The sequence below is a fragment of the Rousettus aegyptiacus genome, unplaced genomic scaffold (assembly GCF_014176215.1).
Source record: "Rousettus aegyptiacus isolate mRouAeg1 unplaced genomic scaffold, mRouAeg1.p scaffold_m13_p_17, whole genome shotgun sequence".
NCBI lineage: Eukaryota > Metazoa > Chordata > Mammalia > Chiroptera > Pteropodidae > Rousettus > Rousettus aegyptiacus.
In genome coordinates this window covers 14,760,005-14,777,158 of record NW_023416292.1, presented here as the reverse complement: position 1 = coordinate 14,777,158, position 17,154 = coordinate 14,760,005, and the positions used below count along the sequence as shown (strand labels likewise).

At 42.3% G+C, this 17,154-nt stretch overlaps 1 protein-coding gene across 1 annotated transcript in view; it reads right to left on the bottom strand.

Moving 5' to 3' along the window:
* The window catches only part of STX6 (syntaxin 6), a 31,749-nt gene extending 15,096 nt beyond the window's left edge, over positions 1 to 16,653 (bottom strand). Inside the window, exons 1-5 of the mRNA XM_016141144.2 lie at positions 16,392 to 16,653; positions 6,417 to 6,586; positions 4,941 to 5,035; positions 2,332 to 2,394; positions 28 to 153 (exon numbers count right to left, since the gene is read on the bottom strand). Of these exons, the coding sequence (XP_015996630.1) occupies positions 28 to 153; positions 2,332 to 2,394; positions 4,941 to 5,035; positions 6,417 to 6,586; positions 16,392 to 16,426 (489 nt within the window). The 5' untranslated portion in view covers positions 16,427 to 16,653. The remainder of the gene's footprint in view (positions 1 to 27; positions 154 to 2,331; positions 2,395 to 4,940; positions 5,036 to 6,416; positions 6,587 to 16,391) is intronic.
* Positions 16,654 to 17,154: the final 501 nt, after the last annotated feature.

The following is a 17,154-nucleotide window of genomic DNA, read 5'->3' as shown; positions in this document are numbered from 1 at the left end:
GGCCCTCGGCTGACGGGCTCTCAGTACCTGCTGCTGTGCCTGCTGCTCCTCGATGAAATGCGAGTTGGCTAACTGCAGCTCGCGGTCGAAGCGCCCGTATTTATCCGGTGTCCCAGTGCTCCAGTTCTGGCCGCCACTGTCCCCCAGCAGTGCCTGCGAGAGCGGGGCAGGGGCAACGGGGTCACGAGGAGCAAACAGTTACTCCCTCAGAACAAGTGCACCATCACAGTGGTATGGGGCGTCTCGCACTGTTTGTGATCTGTTTTCCCTGAGGTCCGCCTTTCACGCAGCGGCGCAGGTTGGTGCGTGTGCAGTACAATCTAAAGAATCCCAGGAAGGGCATGCTCTCCCAACGGGACTTACGAGTGGGCTCTGTCCCACTACACTGTAAATAAATGTCAACTTTTAATTCACAAATGCCCACGTGTACTCTGCTTTACAGTCTACAGCACTTAGTCCCTTTAGGGCAGCTCTTCCTAGCGCCCACAGAAGTCACCAGAGACCCACAAGCTCTAGTCTAACTGATCTCAAAGATCTAGAATCCTACAACCCAAGAAGTTTTGGGGTTTCTTTGAGGGTGGGAGGAGAATTTTCCTGACTGACAAGAAGCTAGGTCATAGCCTCTCGCACACAGAAGGCACAAGAACCACCAATGTTTGTTCAATTTAATTCACAACTAAATCCTAATGTCCTTCAATTGAACTAAAAGGCTCCAGGCTTCGCAGACAGGAACTGTGGTTACTGCCCCAGGCAGGTATGGCTGGGTGCCTGACCCTGATAACCGAGGCCAGTGCTGGCCTTGCAGTCAGTATTGCCACCAGGCCCCTCCAGAGGACAGGGCTGGGTTTCTCGACAGGAACTGGAGGAAGTTTGTAGCCAGAAAAGGGTAAGTTTGGGAACACCCTCCACGCATGAAGAAGCCAGCCAGGTCAGTCTCAGCGGCTGGCTCCGACTGGGACCCCCCACAGGCCTTTCTGACTAGTGGTCACGGTAACTGCTCAGACCAGCCTTGCTCAAAGAACCAGAAGACGCTGGTGACTAAGATTCTTTTTCCTTGTGGAGGCACCAAATCTTTTTACCAGGTACTTTTTCTCTCTGAAACTATTAAAAGCCCAACTGATTACTTGGTTTGCTATTTGAAAAGCCCTCTAATAGCTCCTCAACACCAATGCTGACCTCGCCTGACTTTCAGAGGTGAATTCAGCCAAATGGCCTATACCTTGGGGGCAAGGCTTGGGGAAGCTCAGGTTCTGAGGCATAATTCTGAGGCGGTATGAGAAGAGGACCGGGACACCTGAGAGTTTCCGGCAGGGAAAGTTAACAGGAAAATTAAGTGAGGTGATATTTGGAGAGCCCCTTCCTCTTCTTTGAGTTTTTATAATATTTGGTTTCAAAATTAAGTGGGTCAACAAACACTTAACAGGTATCAAGTCAGGATTTATGTTGTAAACTGCTGGTTCCTAGTTAAAGGTGGTGAGCTAATGTCTTCAGTTGACAGTCTAGTAAAGGGACTATTGGCAACTTTGTGGGATCCGAAAAGAAACCAAATCAAGTCTAGATTTTAGGTAACTGGTGCATATTTTTTAAAAAGGACTGTATTTTATCAGTTGAAAAAAATTTTCTTTCATACACCCAAGTGTCTAATTTTAAAAAGATATTTAAAATCCAAGAACTGGTCTCTGAAGCTTTTATTTTTGATGTGTCGGTATCTGTGCTTTGGTTTCTGAAATTCATTAGGTTTCATAATTTATTTGTAATAACTAATAAAAATTTGGCTGCATCTCAAAACAAAGATACTTAAAATGATAAAAGATTTAACTTATTAATTCGCACACATTTAAGGTTCCTCAAATATTTTTCATTTCATTTTGAATTTCATAAAGTTTCAATCATTAAATGTCCAGTGAATTCTATGGGGTAAGCAATATAATAGCAGTGAGAAATTTAAAAGAAAACAAAAGACCATGACACAATCCCTCCGCACTCTCAAGGAGTTTGGGGTCTGGCAGAGAAAAAGACAAGAAACTGAGCAAATACAGCGCTTAACAGAACCTGGCACACAGCACGTGCTCAGCAGGTGCAGAATAAAGGGCTCTGTGGTAAGGGCTATCAGAGCCAGCACAGGGTGCTGTGAAACGCAGAGCGTGAGGGAGGGACAGCTGACCATGGCGCCCAGGCAGGCCGATGACTGGACCTTCACGAAACCTGCCAGCCCGCTCCAGGCTCAGCGCGCACAGGGCTTCTGCGTGATCACATGAGACACAGATAGCGGCATTTTTAAATTCCAAGTATTTTCTTTGATTGATACTGTACATTCAGATATTTACTCACCTGTCTATTTTTTCTTTCAGCTAATGCCTGCACGGATGAAGTTGACATCTGATCCTTCATGTCCTAAGATTAGTAAAATACCAGGAAACAAATGAATATCCTTAGATAAAACAAAATCGTGGTTAACATTTTGCACATTAGCAAAATCCACAAAATTTATTATGCATTTTTTTATAGCAAAAACACAGCATTCTTTGGCTTCTTTCAGTCTCGAAACAAAAGAAATAACATAGAGAACAACATCCCTTTAAAAAAAGGTAACCTGGATAATAAATTTAAATAGGAGGAAAGAGGTCGGGAACTAGTGTTTTCTGGGAACCTACTATAGGCCAGAAACGCTATTAAATGCTTGTATACATTATCACTGAAATTTCATGATGACCCTGTGAAGCTGGTATTATCTTCATTTTACAGTTGAGAAGACTAAGATCTGGAAAGGCTGAGATATTTCCTCAAAGTTACATAGTTAAAAAATGGCAATCCTGGGGTATAAACACAAAAACCTGTGCTAAAGGGTTAGCATCTTCATATATAAGACCTATAAAAAACCACACACTTTAGGATAATCACCATTAAACACCAGAGAAAACTTTTTAATAGTCATACAATAGGTCAATTATTTTATTTTTGAGTTGGATTTGTTATAGACTATTTCTAAAACCAGAGTGAATTTCCTGAGTGGCATCAGAAGTGATTTTATATGGAAAGAAAAATGAATGGACCTATCACTTACAATGAAGCAAAACGCTTCGCTTATCATCTCTAACCACAACCCAATATACTTTGAAGTGATCTGTACTGAGTCCATGGTTACTGAAATATGACTTTTCTTAAAGGCTGCCAAAATACTTTATGACTTTCTGTTGGCAAGGTGACTATCTTATGGATGCACATGAGATGTTAGGCTTATAGACACTTCTTCCAAGACCTACGTATGACAAGTGAAGGGCAGTTCACAGAGTGCCACAGCTGTCTTAACTCCTCCTGCGGGAAGTCTGAATTCTAACCACCTCGTATCAACTCTCAGAGCGCCCATTCCTTCCTTCGCTTCCACGGGACTTCAATTAGACTTAACAGCCTCCCCAAAAGGGGTCATAAATTAAAAAGAAGAATGATTCAAAACCCTACAGTATTCAGTTGGATCATAGAGCGGATTATGGTCTAGATCTCAACTCTAAAAAGGCTGCAATATTATGACATATGGACTTGATTTAGAATACTTCTTTCAAAGACTGCACTTTAAAAAACTTTTCTGATATTAGAAAACAAACTTTGGATCCTACGTCCAATTATGCCAACTAACTTAACATTCAATAGACTGACCTCTGAATTTCAATTTGCAAAATTTATAGGTACTACCTCGCAGAAAGAACAACTCTAATGACTGAATATGCTTTGCTGTGAGGCACTATTTAAATATCAACATCTATGAAAGTGTCCTTCAAAAGCCTATTAAAAAATTAAGAAGTAAGCATTTATGAAATAAATAAATATGTCACGTAACAAAGAGGCTTCTTATCAGAATAGCTTTCTGAACTGGCTAGAAATTAGGAGTGTCTAATCCAAATGCTCATTATGTAGATGGTGGCACCTGAGGTCCAAAAACAATACCGTCCCCATTAAAATATGGGTTTATTTATAAACAATTTTAGATTATGTATATATAAAGGCAACTAATGAATAAAACAAAGAACAAGAACATTTAAAGTTCAGTGATAATTCCCATTTGAAATAATTTCAAAAGGAAATCACGTGACATAAAGTCTCTGGCAAACACATACCAAGGTTCCTGCCTAAGATGACTCTAAAAAAGCCATATGTTAGCACTGATATGATCCCAAGTTTTTTTTTTTACTCAAGGAAGCTGCTTTTTAGTACATATGTTAAAGACAGCTGGCTCTCTTACATCTAGTTATGCTAATCAAATGGCTTAGCCATATAGTTTCAAAATACAAACATATCTTAATGATACAAGGTTTTATTGAAATGATATTCTCTCGGAGGTTTTTAAACAATACGTTATCTAAATAATTGTAGACTAAATGTTTGTTCACTGGGTTGGCTTTTTGCACTCCGAAGTTTGCTTGCTCTGGATCACTCCCGAAAGGCAGTCAAGCAGTTGCACATGGAAATGTCAGTGGCATGGGTTGCAAGAGTTCCAGAAGCAACTCAGATGGCGAAAGGGGCCGCCATCCAAACACGGTGAGAGCCACTTCACGATGCAAAGCGATTACCAACCCATCGAGAAATCAAACGGTTTCTATGATAGTAGAATACAAATTCTTCCCTATCGCCCAGAAATACAGCATACGAAGAAATAAAGAGGGAAAACAGTAACTGGTTTGGAGGAATGACAGTTATGGACGAGCAGGACCTCGCTGAAGTAAGCTTCCCCAAGCCAGCGTCCACTCTCTAAGAAATAAGTCTGACGACACTAACGGCAGATTTCTTTTATTCGACTGAAGAAATTCTATGTGGGAAACTGATGACATTTAATTCATATGAAAAGCGGTTTCAGAGTTGACCTACTGGTTAACAATCAAAGGAAAGAGTTCTGAGAAGTCTGGCTGTTTCTTACACAAATAACAGGACAAGGTCATATTCCTTACCCTGACAACTTGCCGAGTACTTGTGATGAAGGCTTTTCTTATACTCAATTCAGTTGCATCGAGATTGAATTTTCTAGGATTTGCTTCGACTATGCGTGGGTCAAAAAGTCAAGGGAAAGCCGTGTCAACATCAAAAACCTAACAATCCACACCGTGTTAAAAAAACTACACTCTCTTATAGGCAAGCAATAAAGTCTGGCCTAATGTTTCTGAAAACAGGGCCAACTTGACGCCAATCACTCTCAAACTTTCTCTGCCCACACTATAGAAGGACCCTTGTGCCCCAAGGCGGAAATGACCTGCCAGGTTAAGAACCACAGCCTGCCTGGGTTCACTGCATATCCACGGCTGGCCGACCACGGCTGGCTGAGCTCCTCCCAGTGCCTGCTAGCGCTGTTCTCGTTTGACTCCAGATCACCTTTTCCATGACAGCTTTTGCAAGCCTTTTTCATTTACCATTTCAAGCCATTCCTCTTACGTCAAGAGAACTCTGCTTCTTCATCTAGAGATGGAGCCCTCTTCCGTGAAACCCCCCCGATTTCCTCGCCCCCAGCCTCGTCCTGCTGCCCCACGTCAGACACTTGCACGGCTCTCTGGCCTTTTCACTCAACTCTGCAGCATATATTTGTGCTATTATCAGATTAATGTCTATCCGCACCCCACCCCCTGCCCCCCGTCCCACTCTACCCTCCACCGTGAATTCCATGAGGGCTGGTCCGCTGTTTTGCTTCTCACTCCCATCTCAGCAACTAACAGAACGTCCAGCACATGGTGCATGCGATAACTCTCTGCTGACTGGTGAGTATTTATTAAAATTTTGTCCTCTTCCTCCACAATTTCTCTATTTCCCCCAATCCTTTTCTCTCCCCTCCCATCTCAAGGGAAGACTTATCTCCTGGTAACTGTGCTTTTGATCCCACTCTCTATCATATTTGGTTCCACCATTTTAGAGAACACACTTGTCTTTTAATAATTTAAAAGGTGCCCAGGGTCATTACGATTAATCGAAAGGATGCACTTCAAACATCAACCGCACAGGAACCGTGCTCACTATGGAGCAGTCCTGACAAAGTGTTTCCTTGATGTTGTATCACAATTAGAGAAAAAAAGAAAACAGAGCTCAGAGTATGACAAAATCTAAAGTTTTGATTAAATGTAATTTGTCCAGTGGAAAAAGGCCACCTAATTCAGCTTCTACGAGTTTTCTGGTTTGTCAGTCAGATCGGTGGACTTATTTCACACTGATAGCCTAACTTAGCATAACAGGTCTGCTTCTACTAAATGCCACTGCAGATGAACTGGCTGCTCCACCTTAGCTTACTGGGCAGTTATTTAAGTGTGTCATGGTACAAATAAGAGCAACATCACTCAATTATAAAAGGGAATGTCCAATCTATGTGCTTGAGACCTCTGGATAAAAACCTGTCTATTCGTGTGTTTGCCCCGGGGGGGCACATGCACCACAGAAAAGGATATTGATGGTTTCGTCCAGGTCCTCCAGATCCCACTCTATGCTCCGGAGGTTGTTTCTCAGCTCGTTGGTGGTCCAGTCGATTTCCTCCCTTGTGGCAGAGGACGGGTCCTGGAGGAGCTCTGTCCATCTCTGAAATAATCCCTGGGCAGTGTTGACTGCTTTCTGTACCTCCCTGTAATCCAGGTGAGGGAAGGAGAGGAATCAGACAGTGTTCCATGAGCAAGTTACTGTGTGACTTACGATGACATTTATAGCCACACACCATCCTCGGCCGCCATTCCCAAAAGTCTTTTCAAGTCTTTATAGAAGGCTCTTCACGGACAAATACCAAAGTTCAAAACTTTAAAGTAACAGTCTGAGTATTATGTTCTCAGCTGAGGTTCAGAATAAAATAGCCATTGTTTAAGCAGCTATAATATCACGTCTGTTCGAGAAATACAAAACAGACTACGCTTAAAGTAGTATAAGAAACAATCCTACAGATTAACTACAGAGCCATTAGCATTCCCACATGCTGCCATTTGGTGGGATAGTAATTTATATTCAGATGGACAAGTCCTGATACAGCTTTTCGTTTCTGGGGGGTGGGGAATAAAAAGGGTAGAGAAGGGGTTACTCTTACACCGCTAGTCTTTTAGAGGTTAAGCTTTTTTATTTGGGACATTGTTAAACCCAAAATCTCATTAGAAGATCCCCAAACTTTATTAGCCTTACATGGATATACCTTCCCGGACTAAGCAATGCTGTAGAGCAGATTGTTGTGTTTCCTGTTTAGGGAGTGGGACTAGGCCATAGTGCTATGATCTGGTACATTTTTACATTAGATATAGTCACAACGTTTTAACCGCTGCCCCTCCCCCCACCATTGAGCCAATTTCTACCATTTAAATGTTATAATCTAACACTCTACATATAAAAGCCAAAGAGTCATTTTTATAAACATATAGTTTCTTGTGCACAAAGATAATAGCCTTACTGCTCCCAAACTAAGAGATCTGTTTTGATTCTTCTATGATTTCTTAAACAGTTCTTCTGGGTGTTCAATCAGGGTGTTTGTTGTCTATAGCTTTAAGCGGAATGTGCAGGCATCTATTCCCACTGACATTTCAAGTACCAGAAGAAAAAGCACTAACAAAAATAAGAAAAGTGCCTTACAATATGTCAGTTTGTGGAATACTGATGAGAGCTAAAAGGCTGAGTGTTAAACAGAGAATACATAGTTACTGGGCCCAGGCTGACTAAATCACTGAGCTACGTGGCCAGCAATGACTCTACCAAAGTCCGTCCATATCCAGTTTACGGGTTACATCAGCCTTTACTCTCAGTGTTAATGAGAAGCACTGAGATAAACAGAAGAAGGAAGTGAGATGTAAATCCACTATCTTTACTCTTTATTGAGTTTTCTGAATGATTTAGTGGAGAAAGAGGTATATACATCTTCCCATAATATGATAACGGAAGACAGTTAAAGAACATCTATAATATCTCATTTTAAAGAATATAAAATTTACCAATTCTGTAAATATGAATTCCTTCTTGAGAACTAGGAACCTCAAAACTAAAAAGCTTCCGGCTGGGGCATACCATGCTCTTCGCAATTAGTATACAACTCTGATGCTGTTATTCAGTTTTCTTAAGTAGCAAGTCACACTTTTTTTTTTTTTTTTGAGAGGGAGGGTCTCAGAACTCCTTAGCTCCCTTTAAAATAACTCAAGATTCCAAAGTTGGTATAGAAATTCAAAGAGACATCTAAAAAATATTTATTAATTAAAAAGTTATAATAAACGTACTACATATTAACTCATTTTTGTGAAAAGTAACTTCCAAAACAACAAAAAAGCAATTAGAGTGGCTCTAACATTTTTATTTTTACAAATCTCTCTAATATCTAGTTTAACAAAAGGCATCTGAATTCTCATGTTTTTATATTTGGCCTATTGACATACATTTTGGTTGAGTATATGATGAAAATCCAGGCTCAGATATATAGTTGTGATGGGGAGAAGTATTTCAATAGTTTTTACAGTTAACTGGGGATATTCTTTTTTTGACCTTTGTCATACCAAAACATGACAAGTGGCAGTTTCTTAGAAGTTAATTGCAATGTGAAACCTGAAACTGTATCAAAGACTTTTTGAACTCTCATACATTACAATCCACTACAATGTATTCTGAATAAATCTTTTACCCAGGTATGATTTTATAACAACGTCATGTACTGGTCATTTGGAAAGTATTACTTTACTGAGTATCACAGACCTTTCAAATGCTAGCTCATTTCATTACACAATATCCAAAAACATATAATAATATCACCACCAACTAGAAAAACTTAAGTATTGGGAATTTATAAGATAATAGTTGATATAAACTTTTCAAAATTGTACCGAGAACTGGGAGGAGTTCTAATGTTTTCAGCAAAAATACTGTCAATTATTTTCCATGAAGTGAAACTCTCACTTCCTTGGGTTTTGTGACATTGTACTCTTCTAGTCTCTACCAATTTTCTCTTTCCTCTTCCTCCAGTGGGTCCCAGTGTTTCTTCCTCAGCAGCCTTTACAGCTTCTAGGTACTTATCGACACTCACAAGTTCAACAGATGCCTTCTTACTCCCCAACTGCATTTCCAGCCCTAACCACTCGCCTAGAATTAACTCCTATATTTTCAGCTAAATTAATCATATCCGCCCTACGAAAAACAAACAAACAAAATGCAAGTATTCAAACAAAAAGATAAAGTGGGGGTTGGGAGACAAGAAATCCTCTTCCTTCTCTAACTTCCCCATTTTCGTAAACAGTGCCACTATTTTCCAAGTTTCAAAACTTGTCTAGACAAGTGTCATCTTTGACTCTTCTTCCTCTTGCTTCTCACCTTGCACAACCTCTACTTAAGCCCAATCATTAGATTTTAGATCTGGAAGGCACTTTTAAGATAACCAGTCTGCACTCATTGAGCAAATAAGAGAATTGGGGCTCAGCCATCTTGGCTGCCTGCCTCAAGTTCCTCTGATTCTGAGCACGAGGCACTTTTCACTACTAAGACCTATTCAATCCTATCTTTGCTAAGCCTCCAGACATATTTTTTTTGCGTGTATGGACTCAGAAGACCTGCGTTTGCATCCTCAAAAGTTGTTTGATCATAGGCAGATGAATGGTAACTGCTAGTTAAACTGCCTCCTTATTAAGAATTCATGATAGGAAACAGATTAAATTTAAACTCCTCAGCTGGATATGCCGGGTCTCCTCTTCCCCTAAACTGGCCGACTTTAATACTCAACATGATTTCTCAAAAAGACAAAAAAAAACAAAAACAAAAAAAGCAAACAACGAAAAAAACAAATTTGGTTTCAGTTGGCAGGTTGTCCTCCCATCCTCCCATCTCCCCGGCTGGCTCTAGCTACTTCCCCAGCCGGGCAGAGTCCTGACACCTCTGCAAATGAAAAGCAGACATTTCCTTTCAAGCCCAGATCGAGACCCACTGGCGTCACTAAACTGTCCTTGACCAGCATTCCCACTGGGACTCTTTTCTGTTTTCAATCTCCACAGCATCTCGACTCTATTCCAAAATCTTAACACACAATGCATATTGTCTTTCACGTACAGTCTTTCACGTTCTGCATAGTATTCTTCAAACTAGAATACAATTTCAGGAGCCAGATATAGTATTAGGCATTCAATACATTTACAAGCAATGTTTGCAAAGTTGTTTTTATAATGAAACATCTGATTCTGATTTTTTAAAAGTAGGAAATGAGATTTGACTTACATTCAATTGTACTGAACTAAAATTCTCTGCAAAAAAAAAAGGATTAACTTTTTTCAGTAACTATATCAATAAACAGGTCTCTCAACATACAATAAAACACAACACTTGCCTTCAAGGAGCTCAGATGCTAATGTTAAAAAAGTTGTATATACAAACAAGAGAAGGATAGAGGATAATCAACACAACATAACACATGCCATCTTGCTCATCTGCTTACTTATGCCATTATTTTAACACTGATCAAAAAGCCAGGAACGTGGAAATAAAACTCTCCTTGTTCAGGAACATGAAGGGTCCAAACCAGCAAAACATTAAAAAGCCACAACCTTCAAGCTCTTCACCCAGAGGACGGGCTCACTTGGTCCCAATATACTCTATATTCCAATGCTCAATGTTGTGGTTTTCTCAGTGGCCTGTTTGACTAGAAGTTGCAAATTCTAAGGGTTTGCTAACAAGAAAGGGAAAAAACTACAGAACCCAAAACTTAAGTGGGTTCACTCATCAAACACTGCGTAAGTTCTCACTGAACACAAAGACGAAAATGACGCAATTCGAACATGGTATCTTTCACCTGGCAAATTAGTAAAAATTTCTTAAAATGAGAAGCCCAGTACTGACAAGGGGTAAAAGAAATGGGCCCCTCGCATGCTGGGGTAGGGGCGTGGGGAGCAGAACGTATTCTGAAGGGCAATCTGGAATACGCACGAGAAGCTTGGAAAATGTGTATGCCCTCTTATGCAGCAATTCCGCCACAGGAACACAGTCTATGGGAAAAACAGAAGCAGCAACAAAGACCTGTGACAAGTAGGCTTGACATGATACTAATCGTAATCGTGAAAAATGAGAAAAATTGTAAATGTCATCCTGGGTGATAAATTATATTACATTTATATGACGAAATACAATGAGGTCATTGAAAGCTCTCCCTGTCGAAGATATTTTAGGAATATGAAATAATACAGAGGAAAAGATTATAAAACAGTATAATCCCAATTTCTAAAATGATTATTATTAATAATAAAACACATATATAAACTCCTGGCCTTTCCGCTTACAAGCTTATGAAGTTTTTCTTACTCTCTATTTTTTCATTTGTAAAATGATAACAATAGTACTAGCACCTGCTTGATAAGAATTAAAAAGACAATTTCTTTTAGGTTCTTAGCACAGTGCCTGATATACAATAAGAGATTAAGAACTGGCTGACAGTAGTATATAAAACTATTAAGAGAAACAAAGATCAAAAGGACACCAAGATTTTAACTAATTCTTTCTGGATAGTGAAATTTCAATATATTTTTATTCTCTTTATTATGTTTTTATTAAATGTTACTAAAACAAAACAAAACAAAATTGATAAGACATGGTCTTTCCTCTCAGAAAGGGCAGCCAACCTATTTGGATGAAAACATATACACAAATATTTAAAAAGAGAAAGTGTACTGAGCGCTTAATATGTGCCCCAAACTGTGGTAGGTAATTTACATGCATTAATGCATCTAATCCTAATAACTGACGAGGTAGGCATTATTAAGCCAATTTTGTACAGATTCAGAGAGGATAATTAACTGGCCAAAAGTTACAATGAATAACTGGTAGAAGTGAGTGAGAGTCCACCTTGGGCCAGCCTGATTACCAAAGCTCAGTTCTTGCACCAAACCTCACAGCGCCTGAACTTATTCTGACCTGACACACCGTGCATCTGCTCCTGTGTGTACTGTCTGTCCCTAAAATGTGAGCTCCCTCAGGACAGGGTGTTGTCTGCTCACTGCTGTGCCCTCAGCTCTGGGTACACAGGACATAGTAAGTGCTACATAATGAAGAATTATGAATAGAGAAATGACTTGTGTCTCTGTGGTCACATGTGGTAGCAGTGTGATGCTTGCTGAAGAAGCTGCTTCTAAGAGTCTAGGAGGGAGACGGCAAGGACATGACCTAGGGCTGAGGAACCAAAAGTAGAGCACTAGAGAAGGTTCCAGAGATATCCCAGTGATGGCGCTGACAGGACACGATGGATGACCACGTGGACATGGGACTGAAGGAGACTGCAGAGTCAGGAGCGAAGAGGGCGCAGAGGGAGAGGGACAGGTCAGGCGTTTGTAGGGAGAAGGAAGGAGAAGAAAAAGAGAAGGAGGAGAGGTCCACCCCACAGGCTCGGGGACATGGAGAATAGAAAACAGAAAAGCACTCGGGAGAGAGTAGGGTCAGAGTGACTGGGGTGCGGGATGCGCCCACACACACGGGGAGGACTTGCGGCAGTGGGAACGATCGAGCTCACTCAGCAAGGGATCAGCTGGAGAAAGACACACTTAGGAGATAGGTGAGCGACACATACCGCCAGAGGCAACCAAAAGAGTCAGGAGGGCCAGGCACCGACTTCTGAATCTCATTGCAGTGTAAACACCATGGCGAATGTCAGTGCCAAGGAAGCCACGCTTGCCCCGTGCGTCCAGTGCCCAGTGGTGAGCGTTTCTCCTCTGTGCTCCCGGACGGCCCTGAATAAGGCTTCTACAGTGCAAAAACCTCGCAAAGTGAGCCCTGGGCAATAACCACTCCATGAATTAAAATGGCTTTCTAACTGGTCTCCTTTTTAATCGTTCCTCATGCTAATGCATCCAACACTGCTACCAAGTTGACATTTCTAAAACCCTAATGTCATGTCATTTCCCCCACTTTAAAAATCTCCAGTGGCCTCAACATGAGACTGACTCTCTTTGATTCTATTCTACCTGTAATTGAAGTGTTAACAGTATGAAGAGAATTATTCAGTTCAAATTTGAATGCTGGGGCCCACTGCTTATTAGCTGTGTGACCCTGGGCAAGTAACTTAACCCCTCTGTGCTCCCTCAGCTTCTCATGCTCCTATGAGAATCTACGGCCTGATGATCTGAGGTAGAGCTGAGCGGTGATGCTAGCGCTGGGGAGCTTTTTTGCTCACTCACCTGCTGCTCACCTGCTGCTGTGTGGCCCAGTTCCTAACAGGCCATGAACTGGTACCGGCCCATGGCCCCAGAGGTTGGGGACTCCTGCTTTAAACGTTAGCTATTATTATTATTATTTTATTTTAGTATTATTACTTACCCAAATAAACTTTCTACTCCATCGACGATACTCACCTTGATGATTTCTAAACATGCGATTGCAATGCCCATCCCGGGGCCTTCACTGGTGGTGTTCCTACCCAGGAACGACCACCACCACCACCACCAATGAGTATTTACTCAACGTTTACACTTTATATCTAAGGTGCTGGGATGGACATTCAGGAAAAACAAACAGTCCCAACGTTCAGGGCGTAGTCTAACAATCAGAGACAGCCAGAGAAAAAGGCGCAATAACATGTTAAGGCGCCAAGGGAAGCACTTTCTGGAGATAGTGGAGAGGCTGACACCAGATCGTCAAAGCTGAGTGAGTGAATCAGGCAGAGCGGTGCATGTGGAGTAAGGGCATCCAGTGTTGGGGTCACGGTCACTGCAGGCATTGCTGGAGCTCTGAGCTGAGGGCAGGCACAGGTAAAGGCAGAGGCGGCTAGAGGAGGGCTGGATCACAGAGGTCATGAAGTGTTTGGACTTTATTCTGCAGGCAAGAGGCAGCCACTATGTGATGTTAAGTAGGGAACCTCTGCTTGGGTTCTAGAAAAGTTATCCCTGCACTGCCCAATACGGAAGCCACACGGGACTACTGAATGCTTGAAATTTGCTAGTGAGACTGAAGAACTAAATTTTTAATAGAAATTAATATAAAATTTAAAAGCTGATATGCAATTGTTACTGGAATATTTTTAAGTATGCTGGGAACTATTTGGGTATGTGAATCTATTTTTTCAACTCTAAGTTTAAATACAGATTAAGTATTTCTGATGAAAACTTCACATCCAGATTGAGATGTGCTTTAAGTACAAAATACACACCAGATTTTGAAGACTTAATACAAAAAAGTAAAATATCTGATTGATAATTTTATATTAATCATATGTTGAAATATTTTTAACACATTAGGTTAAAGAAGACATTAAAATTAATCTCACCCATTTCTTTTTACTTTTTTAATGTGGCTATGAGAAAATGCAGAATAGCATACATAGCTCACATTATATTTTGGATGACACTGATCCAATAGAACCAAGGCAGGATGGAAGAAGAGACTGGGAGCAGGAAAACCAATTAGAGACTCTGATAAGGGTCCAGATGAGACACAGGCTTAAATTATCTAAATTCTACTCATCTTTAAAATCCAATTCAAGACTTACTACTACCTCCAAAAGCCTTTCCAGTCATAACAATCCCTAATGAGTCGCCTTTCTCCAAACTCCCGGGTCACATGTCTTCTGTAGCATTTACTTCAACACTGAATCATTTACGCCCTGTCATTTCTACTTAATTTGGGGGTGAGTTGTTTCTTAGTTTAGACTATCAGCTAGCTCCTAGGCCAAAGGCCACAACTGAAGTGTCTTTAATTTTCCACTTTGTGTGATACATTTTCAATACTTTTAATAGAGGTGCATGGTTCCCCAAATATTCTGTCACACCCACAGTAGGAGATACCCATGTGACTAACTTTACCTTTGCACACAGAAGGCACTGAGTCTCATTTCTTTCAGATACGTTAAGGACAGTAAAATATCAAAATCAAGCAAGACTCCAGGTCCATATTCCAATAAAGCAGGAATATCTATTCAGTGAGCAAGCATTGGGTGACTGACTGTATTGAATATTCTCAGGAAAAAAAAATGTCAATATGGCTGAGCAATTTAGCACCTTCATAAATTCCATTAAAAAACAAACAAAAAAGCCTGATTCTTTTTGGTGTCCACTGCCAGAGATAACCTTTGCAACCAAAGTATTAAGAACTTTCATTCGAGGGGAAAACATACAGCTTTAACATTTCAAAGTTAGTCCCTAAATCAATCCTTCCAATAAATGACACATTTTTCAGATAGAGAGCCACATATTACTACAAAACTACAACTTAGCATTTTCCCATCTAAATTAAAGTAAGGTGAAGAAAACATTTTCAGGGAACTGTTAAGAGGTGTATAAATGTGTTGCTGTATAATGAATAATAAAATACTTCACCTAAAGCACCATTTAAATTTTCCAAGAACCCTTTAAAAAAAAATAAACACACAAGCACCTGGTCAGCTTCCATCACTACAGAAACAAGAAGCTGGTAGCAACTAGTTGAAAGCAAAGTGACACTTTATGGTTATTAGTATTGATCATCTGAGAACTTTGTAGTTCTCAGATGTTTGTTTGACATTTAAAACATAAAGCGGACAAGTTGTAACAACATCAGAATTTATCTTTCTTGCATTTGTTTAATGGCTACAAAGTTGACAGCAACCAAGTGTAATTAAAGTTTCTATCTCCAAACAATCCAGCAATCAAAGATGGAGTCAGAACAGCTCTAAGGGAAAAACAAGTGGGGAAACCTGTCAAATAGCCTGGATGAAATCAGGGAGTTGAAAAGAAAGCACTCATTTCCTTTAGCACTGTGGGAAAATCCCAGCACTAATAGAAAGCCGAGGAAAGTTTAGTTTGGCTGATTTCATTTTGTTTTCCTTCCAACATCATCTCTGAGCATGAAAGACTGCTTTCCTCCCCTCCCATTACTCAGTAAAAACTCCCCCACCGAACTGAGCTGTCTTCCGGAGCCCCGCTCCCCAGCCTCCGCGATCCACACCGCCCCTGCCTCGGAGCTTGCAAACGTGCTCCGACGCCTCCGGGCTGGTTGTGGTCCCACCAGCCTGCCGGCCAGCGCTCCGAACTCAATGGACAATAGCAGCTCACCCCCGTCAACGCCAACTACAAAGCTCAGGAGGGCCATTTCCCTTTTCCTGCCCAGATGCTGTTTTCCCTCCTTCGAAGCAGGGCCCCATGCTCCACTAGAGCTCCAGTTTGGGCTGGGAACCGTGTCTTTCTCCCCACCTGCAGAGTTGCTGAACTTCTCGACCCCCAAATAAGTTATACCGCAACGCACAGGCCGAAGGGGACCCCCTCCCCAGGACGGGATTGGGGGCATAGATTTCACAGTCCAGGTAGGATGGGGAGCGCATATCTCTGGACGCTTGGTCACGGCTCTGAAGGCTAAGCCGCCCCCGCTGTCCCCTCCTCAGCCTCAACTTGTCTCCCCTCCCCCTCCAGCAAGGAGAGTGGGTAGGTGGTGGCAACATCGCCACCTCCTCACCCAGTGGAGCCCTCGGCGACACTCACCCTTTCACCACAAAGAAGGGGTCCTCCATGGACATGGCGTCCCGGCCCCCGGCCGCCTCACGCCTGCTCCGCGCACAGGGCGCCTGCACCCTCCGATCCTCCCTCCGCCCACCCCACTGGCCTCCCGCGGCCGCAGGCGCCTCGGCCTGGGGGACCCAGATCCGCCGGTGCGCGCAGGCCGGGGAGCACGGGACCGCCGCTGGCCCAGCCCGCGGGGGGACCACAGATCGAATCCCAGACTCGGCGCCGGCCCCCGCCGCTGCCTCCTCCCCCGACTCCTCCCGGCCGGTCCGGCCGGCCTTACCCCGCCCCCGCGGCCCGCGGCCTGGGCCAACCACGAACGCGGCCCACCGCACCACTTCCGCACCCGAGCTCACGTGACCACGCCTGTCCCGCCCCTGGTGGGCGGAGCCTGGGTACGCGTCATTCGACCCCGGAGGCGGGGCTCTGCAGGGCGACAGAGAAGGGCGGGTCTTCTGTCGACCCGCCCCTCAGGATTCAGGGGGAGGAGCCGCTTGTTCTCTCCTTGGAAGACAGGTAGGTTTTCAGGATACCGTAGTTACCTGATTTGCATAATCCTTTACCTTTCCTCTATGTACTTTTAACACTTGACTTACAGTCAAGCGTGCTCATATATATGATCTGACCATGACAATGTCGCATTACTCCTTTAGGTCTTACTATGTGTCCAGCAACGCACTAAAGGCTCTGTGTGTGTGTGTGTGTGTGTGTGTGTGTTGAGGGTATTATTATTCCCATTTTG